Source organism: Panicum virgatum, chromosome 4K, assembly GCF_016808335.1.
Source record: "Panicum virgatum strain AP13 chromosome 4K, P.virgatum_v5, whole genome shotgun sequence".
Lineage (NCBI taxonomy): Eukaryota > Viridiplantae > Streptophyta > Magnoliopsida > Poales > Poaceae > Panicum > Panicum virgatum.
Genome location: NC_053139.1, coordinates 10,687,177 through 10,703,350, shown reverse-complemented (window position 1 = coordinate 10,703,350; position 16,174 = coordinate 10,687,177). Strand labels below are relative to the sequence as shown.

General features: G+C 46.3%; 2 protein-coding genes across 7 annotated transcripts; both read left to right on the top strand.

The window, feature by feature from the left end:
• Positions 1-948: 948 nt before the first annotated feature.
• On the top strand, positions 949-5,422 carry LOC120703051. Of its 6 annotated transcripts, XR_005686736.1 has the most exons (8): positions 949-1,014; positions 1,104-1,165; positions 1,260-1,292; positions 2,589-2,732; positions 2,834-3,129; positions 3,281-3,355; positions 3,435-3,545; positions 3,957-4,731. XR_005686736.1 is itself a non-coding variant. In XM_039987061.1 (7 exons), the coding sequence occupies exons 4-7, from the start codon at positions 3,004-3,006 to the stop codon at positions 5,339-5,341; spliced, it is 714 nt and encodes a 237-aa protein (XP_039842995.1). In that variant the 5' UTR covers positions 949-1,014; positions 1,104-1,165; positions 1,260-1,292; positions 2,589-3,003; the 3' UTR covers positions 5,342-5,422. The 6 variants fall into 6 exon arrangements, 2 of the variants coding, with proteins under 2 accessions (XP_039842995.1, XP_039842994.1); XR_005686734.1 differs by having other exon boundaries at positions 2,589-3,129; XR_005686737.1 differs by having other exon boundaries at positions 2,589-3,129; positions 4,001-4,070.
• Positions 5,423-14,417: 8,995 nt separating this feature from the next.
• Positions 14,418-15,493, top strand: LOC120703050. The gene has a single exon (XM_039987059.1). It carries the CDS (start codon positions 14,517-14,519, stop codon positions 15,099-15,101), a length of 585 nt encoding a protein of 194 aa, XP_039842993.1. The 5' UTR covers positions 14,418-14,516; the 3' UTR covers positions 15,102-15,493.
• Positions 15,494-16,174: the final 681 nt, after the last annotated feature.

The following is a 16,174-nucleotide window of genomic DNA, read 5'->3' as shown; positions in this document are numbered from 1 at the left end:
GGTGGGCCAGCAGAGGGGGCCGGCCGCTCTGTGGGTCGCCGTGGGACACGCAGCGTGCGGGGTGGGGCGTGCCGCGGCGGCGCCTGTCCGCCGGAGGTGCGGCGAGCCAGGTTTGCTCCTCGGTGGGCCAGGAGAGGGGCCGAGGGCACTCGGTGGGCGGGCCAGTGCGCGGGGTGGGGCGGCTTGCGCTGCGGCGGCGCATGTCCGACGGCCGTGCGGCGCCCCCCGTGCGGCTGGGAGGTGGGCCACTGCTCAGTTGGGCCCACCTGCCAGTGGGCGTCCTTGGCATGTGGGTGCGGACGGCAAGGAGGCGATGGGCGCGGCGCACCAGCCGTGCCGCCTGATCCGTCCAGGCCCCCCGTCGGAACAGGGCCCAGGCGGCGACGCACGGCGTTCTTCGTCGCGCGGGCGCTGCACGCGAGGACGTCCCCTGTCGGAGCAGTTGCCGAGGGCGGCCAGTCCCATCGGCGCGTGCTCCCGGGATTCGATGTCGTCGAGATAAGTTCCCCCTTCCTGCCACCATCTCCATATCCTTCCCTCACTTTGTTCTTCCTTTCGCCCAGTAAGGGTGTGTTTGGTTGGCTGCGTGGGCGCCGAACCAGGCTCTCCCGATGCAAGCTCCAGCTGATTGGTTGGCTGCTCCAGCGATGGAGCCTGTCTCGCGGGATGCAAAGAGGTACCTGGAGCCAGGCTCCCGTGATACGCAGAAATCACTCGTTTCTCCAGAGCCTGGCTCTGGTGATGCGAGCACGCATGCTCGGGGTGCGTGCACAGACAGTAAAAGTGAAAGCCTGTGTGTGCAAATCTGCAACCAAACAACATCTCGCTGTGGCCTGGCTGCACTGGCCCAACCAACCAAACACTGACTTGTTGCATGTGCTGGGCTTGGCTCCCACCGGCCTGGCTCTCTGGTGCGATCCTGGCTCATCAGGGAAGAGAACCAATCAGGCCCTAACAAACCCTGCCTTCCTCCTCCCATTTCCCCACAGACCCCTGCGTCTTGCTTCCAGATCTGTGAGCTCCAGCTCTTTTGCCTGCTGCTCTTTGTGCTGCATTGAATCTGTCGTGCCAGGACCTAAACCGCCAGGTGTTTACTCTTCCAGTGCAGGTGCAGAGGCGGCCATGGATTCGGTGACCTAGATCGAGAAACGTCCAGTGCAGGCAGGTGGCCCAGCTGATCTTGATTTGAATCCTTCCTTTGCTTGATCTCATGCCGTGGATATTGAGTGAGCATCTAATTCTCTTATCTATGCCTGCAGTAAGCTTGTTGGATTACGTCAGTAGGATCTCAGGTGAGTTTTGCCTTCTCTAGGCCTTTTTGATTCTTTATGTCCGCTCCTTGTCGTGCTTTGCATCTCAGGGTGAGTTTGTCCCACCTCTTTTCCTTGCCATGTGTTATTAGACGTCTAATCAGATAACTGATTTTATTCAAGTTCTTGCTTTAGTATCCAGTAGGTAGGGATTGTGATGAGATGCCTTTCTTATGTATTGAAGCTAGGTATAAATTGTTTGAAACATGAAAGAGTGAATATTTAATGTGCTCCTGGTTTGGTGTGCATGTCCTCTCTTAGTTTTCTTGTCATGGCCATCTCGGTGAGCTGAGCTCACTGTGAGAAATTAAGAAAGAACTTTTCTTTTTTGGTTCCCTCCTAAGAGGTTTGCTTGATCCATGTGATGTTTTTTCAGTAAAGTCATAGCATCTCTTTTCAGAGAGCTGGGTAGCTAACTGAAGCTGACTGCTGAATAGCAAGAGAAAATTTTAACTTGTCCTATTCATGGCAAAATTTTGCAGTGATTTATATCTTCAGAATCATTTCAATGTTGAGTGGAGCATAAATGTGCCCTGTGTTCTTCCCTTTCCTGTTTAGCATGACCAGAGTTAAGTATATGCACTTAGGCAAGAGCAAGCAAACTAACAAATGCAGACTTGCATTTTCTAGAGTACTAATTGGCTAAAAGAGATGATTTTGTTTTAGAGTAGAATAATTTTGTACTGGCAGCTTCATCTTTTATTGCTGATTCATCGCAAATTTTTGCGGTGGTTTATATCTTTAGGACAATTTCAGTATTGAGTAGAACACAAACCTGCACTGTAGTTTTTCCCCTCTCCTGTTTACCATGACCAGAAATAAGTATATGTACTTGTGCAGAGGCAAACAAACTAAAAAATGCAGATTTGTATATTTTACGGTGCTAAAAGACTAAAAGAGATAATTCTGTTACAAAATAGAATAATTTGGTGATGAAAGCTTCCATGGTTCCTTTGCACATAGTAGTGATATTTACCTAGCACAATTTCAGCTTTGTTCCTTTGCAATTAGAGTCAAAACTATGCAGCACCAGTGCCAAACTGCATATGGCTATGTAGAGTTGTGTGATTCAGGCTTGCATTCAAATAATCCAGTCCAAGAACACTACTTGTATTATGTAAACTACTCATATATAGATATACGCACTTAGCTTTTCTATTTCTAGGAAGTATTACATATTACAGTATCTTTTTTCATCGTGTTGCTCCTGGTTCCTATAAGCTCACCTTATTGTTTCTAACATAAGATCTTTTCTTCACTTTCCTCGGCAATGCTAAGGCCGTATATGAGCCAATTACTTGGGTTGATGGCGCTACCTCCTCTCAACAAAAAAAGGCTGCTGAAGAGCATGTGTTCAGGCTATTTTCTAATAAATCTAACTCTCTAGGTTCAAGCTATCGATACTTGCTGGAGATGAGACTGGTGACACTGATTTCATTCTTTTTGGACGTCAAGCTCAACGGCTTGTCAAAAAAAAACAGCTGATACCCTTGTGGCTGATAACCCAATTGGTTTTATCCCAGATGAACTTACAAGGCTTCTCGAAAAGACTTTCACATGGAGCGTCGGTTTTATAGACAGCACAACAGACTCAGACAAAATCACCTTTTAAGTTAATGCAATAGTGGGAGAGGTGAATGAGGGTGGTGCTGTCATTCCAGCAACACCAGGAGCATCCCAAACATCATCTACTATGTCCTCTTTGCTTGCTGCTACTGAAGCTAGCCTTCCCTCAAACACCACACCAACTAAAATAACATTGGGTGTTCCTGAGCCAGCGGACACTCCACAGAGTACAAGGAACAATGCTCATGATCAGGTACTTGCCTACATCTAGCATTCCATGTCATTAGCTCTTTGTTGTTATGACAGCTGCATTCCTGCACTTAAATAAACTTAAATGTAGCAAGTGGACAATGCTATTCCCTTCAGTTGCATTACTTCCTAATTTTTGGTATAATTTGACACAGGATAAGACCTTGATTGCTGCTCCAGATGCACCTGGTAATTCCTCTACAAAGACACAAAAAAGCACTACAAAAAAGGTTATCCTCAACAACCACCTCTATTTTTTTACTTCTGCCGGTTCATTGTTAAACATAAAACTCATATATGTACTTCTAGGTCCCGTCCATCCCCTAGGAAGAAAGTTGCTAAGAAGCTATTTACTGGTGAAGAAACTGCAGATGACGGTGGTGGCAATGACAGTGGTGCAGCCACCTCTAGCCAGAACAGGTACTTAGCTAGCTAGTTTCATCAAGGTCCTGCATGTGACAATCAGAGTACTCTCTTCCAACTGGGATCTTTGTACCATTTATGCTTTCAAATAAGTTCAGTTTATACAAGTAGAAAGTGATACAACCTAGCATTTGAGGGGTAAAATCATTCAAGAGCTGCATGCTTAGGTCGTACCATAATCAGAATAATGCTTTTGTTAACTAAGCAATTAAGCATAATGTGGCATTTTATGAGAAATAAAATTGAAACAACCACATGACTCCAGTTCTATTTTGTTGATTTTTTTAATTAGCAATCTACCTGCCTGTTTTTAGAAACCATTTAAGTAGCAGATCATTTGGAAATTGCACTTACATCTCCATAACACATGTTAGACATTGATTTATTATCCTTTTGCCGTCCAAGCAGGGATGCATGAGCAGTGAAATTCATGTTGATTCTGTCTCTACCAGTTGCTTTTTGTGTACCCTTTGTCTGGCAAGAAGGGTTCGATGCTTAGGATTTGGAGTCTGCATGGACCTCGCAAACTGTGTAGTATGGTCAGTTAGTATTCAAAGCTACCAGCTAGGTTGTTTGGTAGCTATGGATACTTGTTGTTGCATGTTGATTTATAGATGCCTCAGATGTGCTGTAATATTGCTGCTCCAAATGCCGGATAGACACCTACTCCCTCCGTCCTAAAATGTAAGTCATTCTGCTTTGTCCTAAGTCAAAGTAGTCTAAGTTTGACCAAATTTATAGAGAAGAATACTAACATCTAAGACATCAAATAACTAAATTAAGAAATTATATTTCATTGTGGATCTAATTATTCTTATTTGACATTCAAAATATTATTACTTTTTTCTATAAACTTGGTCAAATTTGGAACAGTTTGATTTAGGACAAACCAAAATGACTTACATTTCAGGATAGATGGAGTATATATCCTGATGATGACAGGATAAATTTGTGCTTGGATGTAAACATGGTGATTGAATGTGTTGTGATGTTCACGATTGAGATGCCGGACAAACACCATAGGAGAGCCTGGTGATGCGGATGTCTTGTAATATTCACTATTCAATTGCCGGTCAGACACCTAATGGCTAGGATAGTTTGGTGCTCGGATGTGTTGTAATATTTATGATTCAAATGCTGGATAGACACATATATTAATCTGTTGATGGTGTGCTTGCTTCCAGATGTGCTTCCGTATTATGGCACATATAGTTTGATTATCATGTTTTATTGTCTTTTGGTTACTGATATTTTATTAATCAAATGGTAATCAAACGGTAGGGTGCGCATCGCGCATCGAGTGTTCTAGTGAATCCTAAAAGCGCTAGCTGCGTTCTTGCCTGACTGCTTCTCGTTCGTTTCGCAGATCCAGTCCGTCCCCCTCCCGCCGCGCCTCGCCGGAGTTAGGACGGCGCGCTGGGCGCGGCGATTGCAGGAGGGTCTGGCGAGAGTGGCGCCACGCCATCCACCGTTGCTTGGTCACAATCCCACTCTCATCCACGCCGCCAACAATTCCCCAGCGCCGGCGGCGCGACGCGGTCACGCGGAAGGTGGTGGTGGTGACTGGGGAGAGGGAGAGGTGCCACAGCCACCAGTTCATTGCCGCGGACGTGTTGGGCCATACGTGTCGTCGTCGGGAGGTTCGGCCCGTGGTGTGGGTAGGGAGGGAAGCGATTACGTTTCTTGTTAAAGGGCTACGGCCTGTGGAGGCTCAGCCCGCGAAAAGAAAAGGACCTTCTCGCGGCCCAAAAGCAGCCCTTCCTTTTCAGCCATCTATAAAACTATATAGTTAGTCCCCACTCAACTCACAACTCACAATGCGCCACATCATCAACAAAATTGTATCCATTCGATCTTAAGCCCAAGTTTAATCATGACCGTTGACTCATCATTCTAGTTTATATCTTTTCATCTTCTGTTCTCCACTCAAAATAAATGCTTACTTTGCTTTAATTCTCATGTCTTTCTATCTCCTTCCCCTACAACAAGTGCTCCACTCAAAATAAATGATCACAAAACTCATGCACTTTTTCCACCAATTCATGCAATCAATATAATTAAGCATGAAAGTTGCATATCGATATTCACAGTCACACATATCGTCATGCATGCATGTAGGAAGCAAAACAACCTAAACAATACTTTAATTAGCTTACACACATTTTTATGCGTGCAGTACACACATCTTCTGTGCTCCACTCAAAACAAATAATCACTTTGATTTAATTCTCATGTCTTTCTTATTTCCTTTCCCTACAACAAATGCTCCACTCAAAATAAATTAATTCTCATGTCTTTTTTCTTTTCTTTCCTATATCAAGTGCTCTACTCAAAATAAATGACCACAAAGACAACAAAATGGATCGTCGGGGTCGAGAACCATCAGCCTTTCCAGCTCTCTATAAAACGTCTGCAACGCTGAGGAGGATCGGAAACTATTCGCCCCCGAACCATTCTACTCCGCCTCCAATTTTCTCGCATTGCGCCTCGCCATGGCAGCACTAACCTATGGGATGATGTTAGTGGCTTTTGCGGCATTCCTCACCTTTCCTATTATTTTGCACTTCTTCGGCACAGTTATGCCCTCCTTCTGCAGGGACGGAGACAAGGGGCGGTCAGGGGTGCCGGAGACATGGGGTGGGCAAGGGCCTGGCCCCCCTAGTCAAGGTGATTTTACACTATAAATTTTTAAACTTAATCAAAATTATATGAGCTTTTCTTTATTAAAAATCTATCATTTTTTTTGTTTTTTTAGCAAATTTGATCTAAGTGTTTATTTGTCTTACAACATACTCTCCATAATATTTTATTTAAAAATTATTCTATCTTTTATCATAGTTTATCAAAAAACTCTCTTAAATCCCGTTGCAACGCGTGGGGAATCATCTAGTTTTTTAGAATGAAGGAAACCTATAAAAAAACCCGGAAAACACTCAAATTATAAGGGCGCGTTTAGTTCCCAAAAATTTTCACCCAAAAATTTCCACCTCCCCTTTAAACACATGTATGAAGCACTAAATGTAATTAAATAACAAAACTAATTACACAGTTTGGATGTACATGACGAGACGAATCTTTTAAGCCTAATTAGTGCATGATTAGCCATAAGTGCTACAGTAACCCACATGTGCTAATGACGCGGTCAAAGGCCTCAAAAGATTCGTCTCGTGGTTTCCAAGTGAATTCTGAAATTAGTTTTTTAATTAGTGTCCGAAAAATCCTCCCGATATTTGGTCAAACTCTCGATTTAACATGCAAAAATTTTTGCTTCCGGAACTAAACGCGCCCTAACCCAAAAAAATGCAGTGCGAAGATATAAAGAACGAGGAGGCTGCGGCTGTCACTGTTCAGCAACATGCATGTACATTCGAGAGAGCATATACGCCCAGTATATATGCAATGCGAGTTTCCAGAGTCCAGCAGGCTTGGGTCGAACCAGACTGCAGAAAGAGAAAGCAAAAGCATCGTTGGAAATGGAATGTTCCAATTCCAAGGTATCAAAAAAAAAAAGTGGCTGCGCACGAACCAGGGCATCCGACGCTATCAATCAGTCCACCACGATTGCTTACAAGCAATCCGCGATACCGACTTGCCCCAATACACTTTGAAGTTACGGTCTACTTGGGTGATGGGCAAACGTTTTTTTTTCTTTACTAACCATTTCTCGGCGAGTCAAGTATACTAGCTTCTCTATCGAGACTGAGCTGTCCCTAAAAGAAAACGGAGAGAGACTGAGCTGAACTCGTTGGAGTGTGCTTTAGGCTTTTTCACATAAGTTTATTTTCGAAGGAACTAGTAGTTGTAATAAACAGTACTGTTTATTATTAGGTTTATCTACATATGCTACAAGTCCAAAACCAGATAGTGTTGGAATATAAAGTGAATTGTCACTCATATTTTCGCGTCAACTCAAGCTCTTGATAGCACGGTTAAAGCAGGAGACAATAATCATGCGCCAATTCGCTCATGTCCGTCTCAATTTTGTTAGCCAGTTTTTCAAAAGAATATGATACCAATGCCAATATGTGGTGCTCATTAGACATAAAAATTTAAGGACCATGATATACCTCAATCGACATAGTAAAAAACCAATTGATCTTAGTCAACAAAGGACAAAAGTCAGTAGTGGATGCCACGCAATGCAATAACATTTTGGTTGGACAAATCCATCATATCCTGTTCCAAATTATAGATCGTTTTGATTTTTTCAGATATATAAGTTTTGCTACGCATATGGATTTATAGATATAATATGAATTTACAATATGTCTAGATACATAGCAAAAATAATATATCTAACTAGAAATACTAAAACAATCTATAATTTGGCAAGGAGGGGTATCTCAATCTTCCTTCCTTTCTATCGTGGTAAACAAAGGCGCAAGCACTAGCTAGATAGATTAACTAGAATAGCAAGGCTGTAGCGAGATGGTGCCCGTGTTTTTGCACGTAAAGGCGGGAGATGAATTATCTTCATTCATGGAAAAGGTGCTGTTGGGTGCGTGTGGATTCCAGTCCAATGCGTAACCATCATCTCCCCAGTCAGCAAGGAAAGAAATCCCACACGTTTCTCTATTTCTTCTGCCGTCTGACGACCACCCTTAGCTTCAGTGACGACACTTTTAGAGAATTACAGTAACTTCCGGACTCTGGTTGCATCTTTCCGACAAGAATTGTCTTCAGCTAGGGGTTGTTTGATTCCCGGCAATAAATTTTAGTCCATGTCGCATAAAAAAAAATTTAGTATGCAAAAGTATTAAATAAAGATTAGTTATAAAACTAATTGCAGAACTCTGGGCTAAACTACAAGACGAATCTAATGCAATATATTAATTCATGATTAGTGGATGGTTACTGTAGCATCACTGTAATAAATTATGGATTAATTAGACTCATTAAATTCGTCTCGCAAATTAGCACTCAGCTGTCAAAAAAAAATTATAAACAAATTTTATTTGATACTTCAAAATAGTAAAAAATGCTTTTGACGTGACAGAGACTAAAAAAAAGTTCGTAGAAAAAAAAGGGGTTGTATTTAAGATGATGGGGTCCAATAGAAAAGCTTCGAAGGGCAGCTCCATCTCCCTCTCACAATAGGTAAAAGTCCTTTCTGCCTCCCTGGACTTTTGGCGGAATCTGCTTTTCCTCCCTGGACTATGAAACCGGTCGACCAGGCTCCTCGTACTCTGGAAACCGGGCGTCCGTCCTCCTTGAGCGGATTTGAAGGCTATTTTGTCTGACTTGGCGCCACGTTGTCGCCACGCCTAACGTCCGACGTGGCACGGGCCCACCAGTCAGGAGGCAACGACACATATACACCCGCCGCCGCCGTCCGCTCCCGTTACGCCTCCATTCCCCATCCCCTCCATTCGTCTGGGCTCCTGCCCGTCTGGGTCTTCTCCGGCGGCGGTGGGGGCAGCCTCGATTCCCCGAGTAGTGGAGCAGAGGCTGGTTCTTGTCCGCCCGCAGTGGTGGACGGGCCCCACAATCGGAGGCCAGCATTGGAGGGCGCAAGATTCGGTGGTTGAAACGGTAAGTTGTGGCTTCGATTCATAGTCCCAGCGTAGAATGTGGCTTGTATAGTTTAGTTACTTTTTGCCAGATCCGAGGGTTTTGTAGTAGATTTTGAATGTCAGCTTTGAATTGGTAGTTTTTTAATCATCTATTGGTAGTATTGAATTGAAGAAATTCGGTGTCTGTTGCGGTTAGTGTTGTTTAATGGAGTACGGATTGAATAATCATTGTTTCTGAGCCTGGCTTTGTTTCTTAATCGCATGTAGGTAGGGAGGTACGGGTTGATCCATGGATGTTCTGGATACACTAGCAGTGAGGTTCCACTTTGGGGGGGGGGGGGCTTTTGTGAACGATGGCAAAAAAATTCAGTATGTTGGAGGTAGTCAAGCAGTATCATACATTGAAAGAGACAAAGTATCTCTACCAGAGATAGTAGGTCACCTTCGCGACCACTGTAATATGAGTGCAGGAGGCCTGTTACATTGGTTGAGAATGGAGAATGGTTTGCATGTGTTGGTTGATGATAATGCATGTCTGTACATGGCAAATTGTATTGTTGAATGTGGGGTTGCTGACATTTTTGTGGAGGATGTTGCAGTAGAAAAATGGTCTGGTGATGAATCTGATCGAGAGCAACATGTCAGTGATTTTGAGGATGAGCTGGTGGATATGCAAGAGAAAATGACAAAGCAAACAAAGAGTGTTAGTATGGTAACACAGTCTAGAGAAGAAGTTGCAAAGCAAATCAAACGTCTCCATGAGTTTTACAGAAGTCCAACTAAGAAGGGAAAGGAAGTAGTTGAGAAGATGCATGAGGCTGGGAGCCAAGATGATGGATCAGATGAGTCAGAAGATAGTGATTACATGCTTGGTGATGCTAGTTCCTCTGAAGAAGATGATGAAGCAGCTGAAATAATGAGAAGGTTCTAAACTTTCAAGAAGAAACAAAAGAAGGGAAAAATGGCTAAAATAGATGATGTGGTGTTAGGCAGTCAATCTCCAAAGGCAGGTGTATCTGAGGCTGAGAGTGAAAGATATGGGACTCCATATTGTGATTCAGATGATGAGGACTCATTTGAAGAGATTGACAGTGATGGGGAGGTAAGAAAAAAGAAGGATCACTATAGGAGGTTCAATTGCAGTGATGATGTCCCAAAATTTGAGCTGGGGATGAAATTCAGTGGTAAGAAAGAATTTAAGGATGCTGTGATAAGGTAATGCTTGCATGAAAGGAAGGTAGTCAGATTCATCAAGGATAATTCCATAAGAGTGAGGGCTAAATGTGATTGGTAACACTGTTCTTGGATCTGTTTGTACTCTAGAAACTCGAGAACAAGCAGCTGGCAAATTGCTACATTTAAGGATGAGTACACTTGTCCACCCAGAAGAGATAACAAGCATGTGATTGCTCGGAGAATAGCTTCCAAGTATGAAAAGTTTATAATGGCAAACCCTAGATGGAATTTTGCACATATAAAGAGTACAGTATTAGAAGAGATGTTTGTAGATGTTTCCATCTCCAAGCTGAAGAGAGCTAAGGCCATAGTTATGCAAAAAGCCTATGATGCATTTAGAGGTCAATGTGAGGTCCTCTATGACTACCAATTGGAGCTGCTGCGGAGTAATCCTGGAAATACTATTGTCATAAACAAGGTGCATGATGTGAAACCACCAACATTTTGGAGGATGTACATATATTTTGATGCATGCAAGAAAGGGTTTTTGGCAGGATGCAGGAAGTTGGTTGGCCTAGATGGATGCTTCTTCAAAGGAGCAACCGATGGGGAGCTTCTGCAAGCAGTTGGAAGGGATGCCAACAACTAGATGTATCCCATTGCATGGGCTGTGGTGGTTAAGGATAACAATATGAACTAGGATTGGCTCTGTGACTTGTTGTTTAGGGATATTCAAGTTGGTGATGGAAAGGATTGGGTGTTCATCTCTGACCAGCAAAAGGGGATTCTGAATGCTGTAGAAAAGTGGGCACCTGAGGCTAAACATAGAAATTGTGCAAGGCACATATATGCAAATTGGAAGAAAGAGTTCTTCAAAAAAGAGTGACAGAAGTTGTTCTGGGCTTGTGCCAAGGCTCCTTGTCCAATGCTATTTAATCTTACCAGAGCCAAGTTGGCAAAAGAGACTAAACCAGGTGCTCAAGTAATCTTAAACACTCATCCACAACACATGAGTAGAGCTTGGTTCAGATTAGGGAGCAACTGTGATTCAGTGGACAATAATCTCTGTGAATCATTTAACAAATGGATAGTGGAGGCCAGATACTTTCCTATCATCACCATGTTAGAGACTATTAGAAGAAAAGTTATGATCAGGATCTAAGAGCAGAGGGACAAATCAGATAGGTTGATGGGTAGAATTTGTCCAAACATAATGAAAAAGTAGAACACATACATAAAAATGTCTGCTTATTGCCATATCATAAGTAATGGAGCAGACAAATTTGGAGTGAAGCATTATGATCATAGGTTCCCAGTTGACTTTGACAAAATGACTTGCTCTTGCAGATATTGGCAACTGTCTGGCTTGCTATGTTGCCATGCAATATCCAGTATCTACTTCAGGACAAACTCTCTGGATCAGTACATTGCAGACTGCTACACAGTTGAGAACTTCCAAAGGACATACACTTACTGCTTGCACCCAGTCGAAGGCCAGAAAAGCTGGCCAATCTCTGATAGACCTAAACTCAAAGCCCCTAGATATATTAAAATGCCAGGTAGACCCAAGACACAAAGGACTAGAGAACCTCATGAAAAACCAAAGGCAACTAAGGTCTCAAGAGTGGGTTCAGTCATGAGATGTGGGAAGTGCAAATGTACTGGACACAATAGTGCCTCTTGTGATAAAAGGAGTGGAAAAAACCAATTTGCTGGAGCTGCATCTGATAATTTTTCATCTGGTAATTTTGGAACTGCTCCTAGTCGTGCTCCTACTCCTGCTCCTGCACCATCAGTTCCTGTAGCTGCTCCTAGTCCAACTCCCATTACTCATAAAGCTAGCATAAGCACCAAAAGAAAGATCTCAGTGGAATTGGAAGCCAAGACTCCACTGGAACGACTAGTTCTATGTCAAAGGTACCTTGTAAAACAAGTTTGACATACAACTTAACTGTGAAATGTTAAAATTTACATTTTTTGTTTATGATTTGTAGGCAAAAAGTCTAGGCTTGGTACATAGCAGGGCAAGGGCAAAGGTTCACACAGGTCCATCAGGGTCGGCTACAATCAAGCTCTATGCAAAAGCTCCAAATTCAACAGCAAGAGCTAGTGTTACTGTCAATGTGACCTCTGGATCTGCATCGGCACAATGTTCTTCCCAGCAACCACCAAAAGAAACAGGCTCAACAGAGGTCCAATGCACCAGGGCCTATGCTTCACCTTCCTCCATGGGACTCTGCAAAGCTTTGAACTGAGCTCCACTGGAAATTTGTCAAACTGTATCTTAATGTGTATCCTGTCATGTGTGTGCCAAACTCTATGGCTTGCTGTTGATGTGAGTGCCAAACTGTATGGCTTCATTTTCTATGGGTATGCCAAACTCTCTGGCTTGCTATTTGATGTGTGTGCCAAACTCTATGGCTTGCTGTTTCATGTGTGTGCCAAACTTTATGGATTAATTTGGTATGGGTATGCCAGACTATATGGAGGCCCTATTCTATCAGCTTTGCAACTTCATTTAATTCAGCCAAGTTTTATGGCTTCAATTATTCCTATGCTGCTACATTCCAGGTTCTCAAATTAAAAAAATATAAGCACATTACTGGAAGATATATTTAAACAATAATACACAAACTAGGAGTTCCATTACATGCATCACAAACAAGCTGCATTCCAGTTCTAGCACATCATTTAACACATTACACATACTGTCGTTACACCAAAAGCCCATAGGTTAACATAGCCAACACATATTTGTCACTATCAGCTAGGTACCACACAGCTAACACTATCAACACGTCTGCTACCTTCTGCATTAGTGCCAAAAGAAAACCAGACAGTCCTCCATCCTAATCTAGGCGCATAAACACTGCAACAGCAGCAAATGGAACGACCAACCCAAACATCCAGAGGCTTCTCTTCACTTACTTCTGTGACATTGCCTTGTTAGCAGTATTGAGAGCTTCATTAGCTGCCTTCAGCTCACTGATTTCCTTCTTCTGCTGCTCCATCTTTACAACCGCATCAGCAAGAGCAGCCTTTAGCTCCATCCTCTCACGCTTCAGGGACCACACTGTATCTCGCAGGTCGATGAGCAGGCCATGGATGAACACATCCACCGGCCCTTCATACCATCCCATGAAAGAGCAGCCTCCAGACTGCTGCACCGACCCAGACAAAGATTTCAGAGCAAAGTGACAAACCCACCTAAATCCAGCAAAGATCTGTTCACTTACCCGAGCATTGTAGCACTTGAAATACCTCCGTCCAGGATTGTCATCACTCCAGGAGATCCATAGCACCGCCTTCGTGCCACAGTGGCAGAGGACGGCCGGCTCATAGTCGAAAGGCCCTCGGCGGTACGGGATAGGCGAATGTCGGCGCCAGGCATCCCCATTCCATGGGCCATGACCGGCACTGGAGCTCCCCGACTGCGACATCCGCCCAACTCAAGGGAATCGAGGTTGCTAGGGCTCGGGAGGGACGACGAATCGAGCACGAGGAACTCGAGGAAATGGCGGTCGATCCGCCGCCGGCAGCTCGCTAGGGTTTGGGAGGGGATGAGGAATGGAGGCGTAACGGGAGCGGACGGCGACATCGGGTGTATATGTGTCATTGCCTCTGACAGTTGGGCCCGTGCCACGTCGCACGTTAGGCGTGGCGACAACATGGCGCCAGGTCAGACAAAAAAGCCTTCAAACCCGCTCAAGGAGGACGGGCGCCCGGTTTCGAGAGTACGAGGAGCCTGATCGACCGGTTTCATAGTATAGAAAGGAAAAACAGATTCCGCCAAAAGTTCAAAAGGCATAAATGACTTTTTCCCTCACAATACACCTAGTCATAGCGGCATGTCTAGATAAGGCCCATATCCACGACTCAACTGCAGAGAATGGCAGCTTTGATCTAAAAAAAACCCTGCAGAGAACGGCAGAGGAAGCGCTTCCGGCCGTCCCCGTGATGCCGCCGTCGAGCCAACCTGGCGCCCCGTCTGGATCCAACCGACCCCACCCTCTGCCGCCACCGCTGACCTCTGCACTCCCTCTCGACACTGACAAGGTGGCCCCACAAGGAGATACCCCACATGACAGAAGCAGGGGAACCCGAGGAAACACCGATCCCGCCCCGCGTGTCTGTGGGGAGCATCGCGTGGCCGGCGGTTATGTAATTAATCGTCGCGCCCGCCGGAAACCACCACCCCAATAAAACCCGCGAGCCCCTCGCCGCGCCCCCCGCCTCCCAACCCCACACCGACCACGCGCCGCGCCTTAGCCTAATCGCCATGGACGCCGCCGGCGGGGGCGGTGGCGGCGCCGACGAGGCGGACGCCGCCTTCTTCTCCCGGCGCGGGCACCGCTGCTGCGGCTGCTTCTGGGCGCCACCGTGGGCGGCGGCCTCCTCGCCGTCCCCGTCCCCGCGCGCGCGCCGCGCGGAGCCGGCGGGCGAGGAGTGGTGGCACCGCGTCGGGGGCGGGGGCGGCGGGGCGGCGGCGGGCCGCCGCCGGTGGTGGCGGCGCGGGGTGGACGCGCTGATGAAGGCGCGGGAGTGGTCGGAGCTGGTGGCCGGCCCGCGGTGGAAGACCTTCATCCGCCGGCTCCGGTTCCGCCGCGGCGGCCCGCGCCACGGGGCCGGCGGCGGGAAGCTCAGCTACGACCCGCTCAGCTACGCGCTCAACTTCGACGGCGGCGGCGGCGGGCCCGAGGGCGACGACGACTACGCGGGGCACCTCGACTTCTCCGCGCGCTTCGTCGCGCCGCCGCCGGCCTCCGCCAGGTCGTCCATGGACCTCGGCGGCCGCGACGCGCCGCCGCTGTTCCTCCACCAGGCGCACTCCCCGCGCGCGCCCCCGGCCGCGGCCAGGGGCTGACGTCGACGCGGCGCCCGGGCGGGCGTAACCGCCGGCCTTGGCCGCGTGCCATTGATGGGGCGGTAGGAGGCGATAAGGCGGGCAGGGGAGGCCGTCGCTTTCGTCCTCTTGGTCGCCCGGTTGTTCTTGCTTTTTGCTTGCGATGAGATGATGAAGCATGGTGTCCATAGGATAGGGAGGGTCCTTACTAAATTTCTTTTCTTCTTGTCTTTTTGCGTGTAATTTTTGTAAAATAGATTGCTACTCTATACCGTCCAAATTTGTCACAATAGACATAGAAATTGTTTGTTCTTGGAGGAAGAGATGAGACAAGTACAGGCACAGCGCATCATGTTCTATGATCATCCATGCTGAGATACCTCCAGTATAAGATGTCATCAGCAGTGCGTTAATTTTGTTATCTTGGTATGCTTTGCAACGGCAATTCTTAGGTCCCATCTCCATCCGAAAGCTCCTTTCAATCTTTGCTGAACCAGGAGTATGCAATGCTACGATTGACCGCTGCATTTTCTATGCTGTATGCATCTCGAGCACACATGCGTGCAGGGCGGTCTTGGGCTCTTGGTCGATCCGATCAGGCGACAGGACCGACCTCTGCTCGATGCCGCGGCAACTGCCGACCACGCCGCCGGCCAGGTAGCTGGAATTTTTTTTCTGCTCAGTTTTCGGTACAAGGTGAACGAACCAAGCTGGCGCGCATTAACGGCGAGACCGGCGGCGGCCGTCTTCGTCTAAGGCGCCGGCGCCGGCGCCACCACGTCCAGCGGCCATCGGCGCGATCCCGGCCGCAGCTTTCTAGTTTAGCTGTTAATTTGCGAAGTATTTCCGACCGATTTGTGATCCAGGCGTCATCTTCAGCGTGTCCTGTCAGCGAGAGCACGGGCGGAACGAAACAAACTGTGGTGACGTGTGTCTACAGCTATCCTAGTTTGCAAGCATGGCTCGATCATTGGCGGACGATTTCAGGGAGCGACGCGACTCAACTGAACTGAAGAATCAAACCGGATATCGGGTAATATTCCGGCGCCTGATGTTAACACTCCACCAATCTGGGCCCCCTTGCTTCATCTTCG

What these genes read in the sequence shown, in the direction of transcription:
- LOC120703051 (XM_039987060.1), top strand. Translation starts at nt 3,004, where the DNA reads ATGTCCTCTTTGCTTGCTGCTACTGAAGCTAGCCTTCCCTCAAACACC. An exon ending in GGAACAATGCTCATGATCAG is followed by an intron (nt 3,130 to 3,280) that starts GTACTTGCCTAC and finishes AATTTGACACAG; the next exon opens with GATAAGACCTTGATTGCTGC. An exon ending in CAAAAAAGCACTACAAAAAA is followed by an intron (nt 3,355 to 3,431) that starts GGTTATCCTCAA and finishes TATATGTACTTC; the next exon opens with TAGGTCCCGTCCATCCCCTA.
- LOC120703050 (XM_039987059.1), top strand. Translation starts at nt 14,517, where the DNA reads ATGGACGCCGCCGGCGGGGGCGGTGGCGGCGCCGACGAGGCGGACGCC.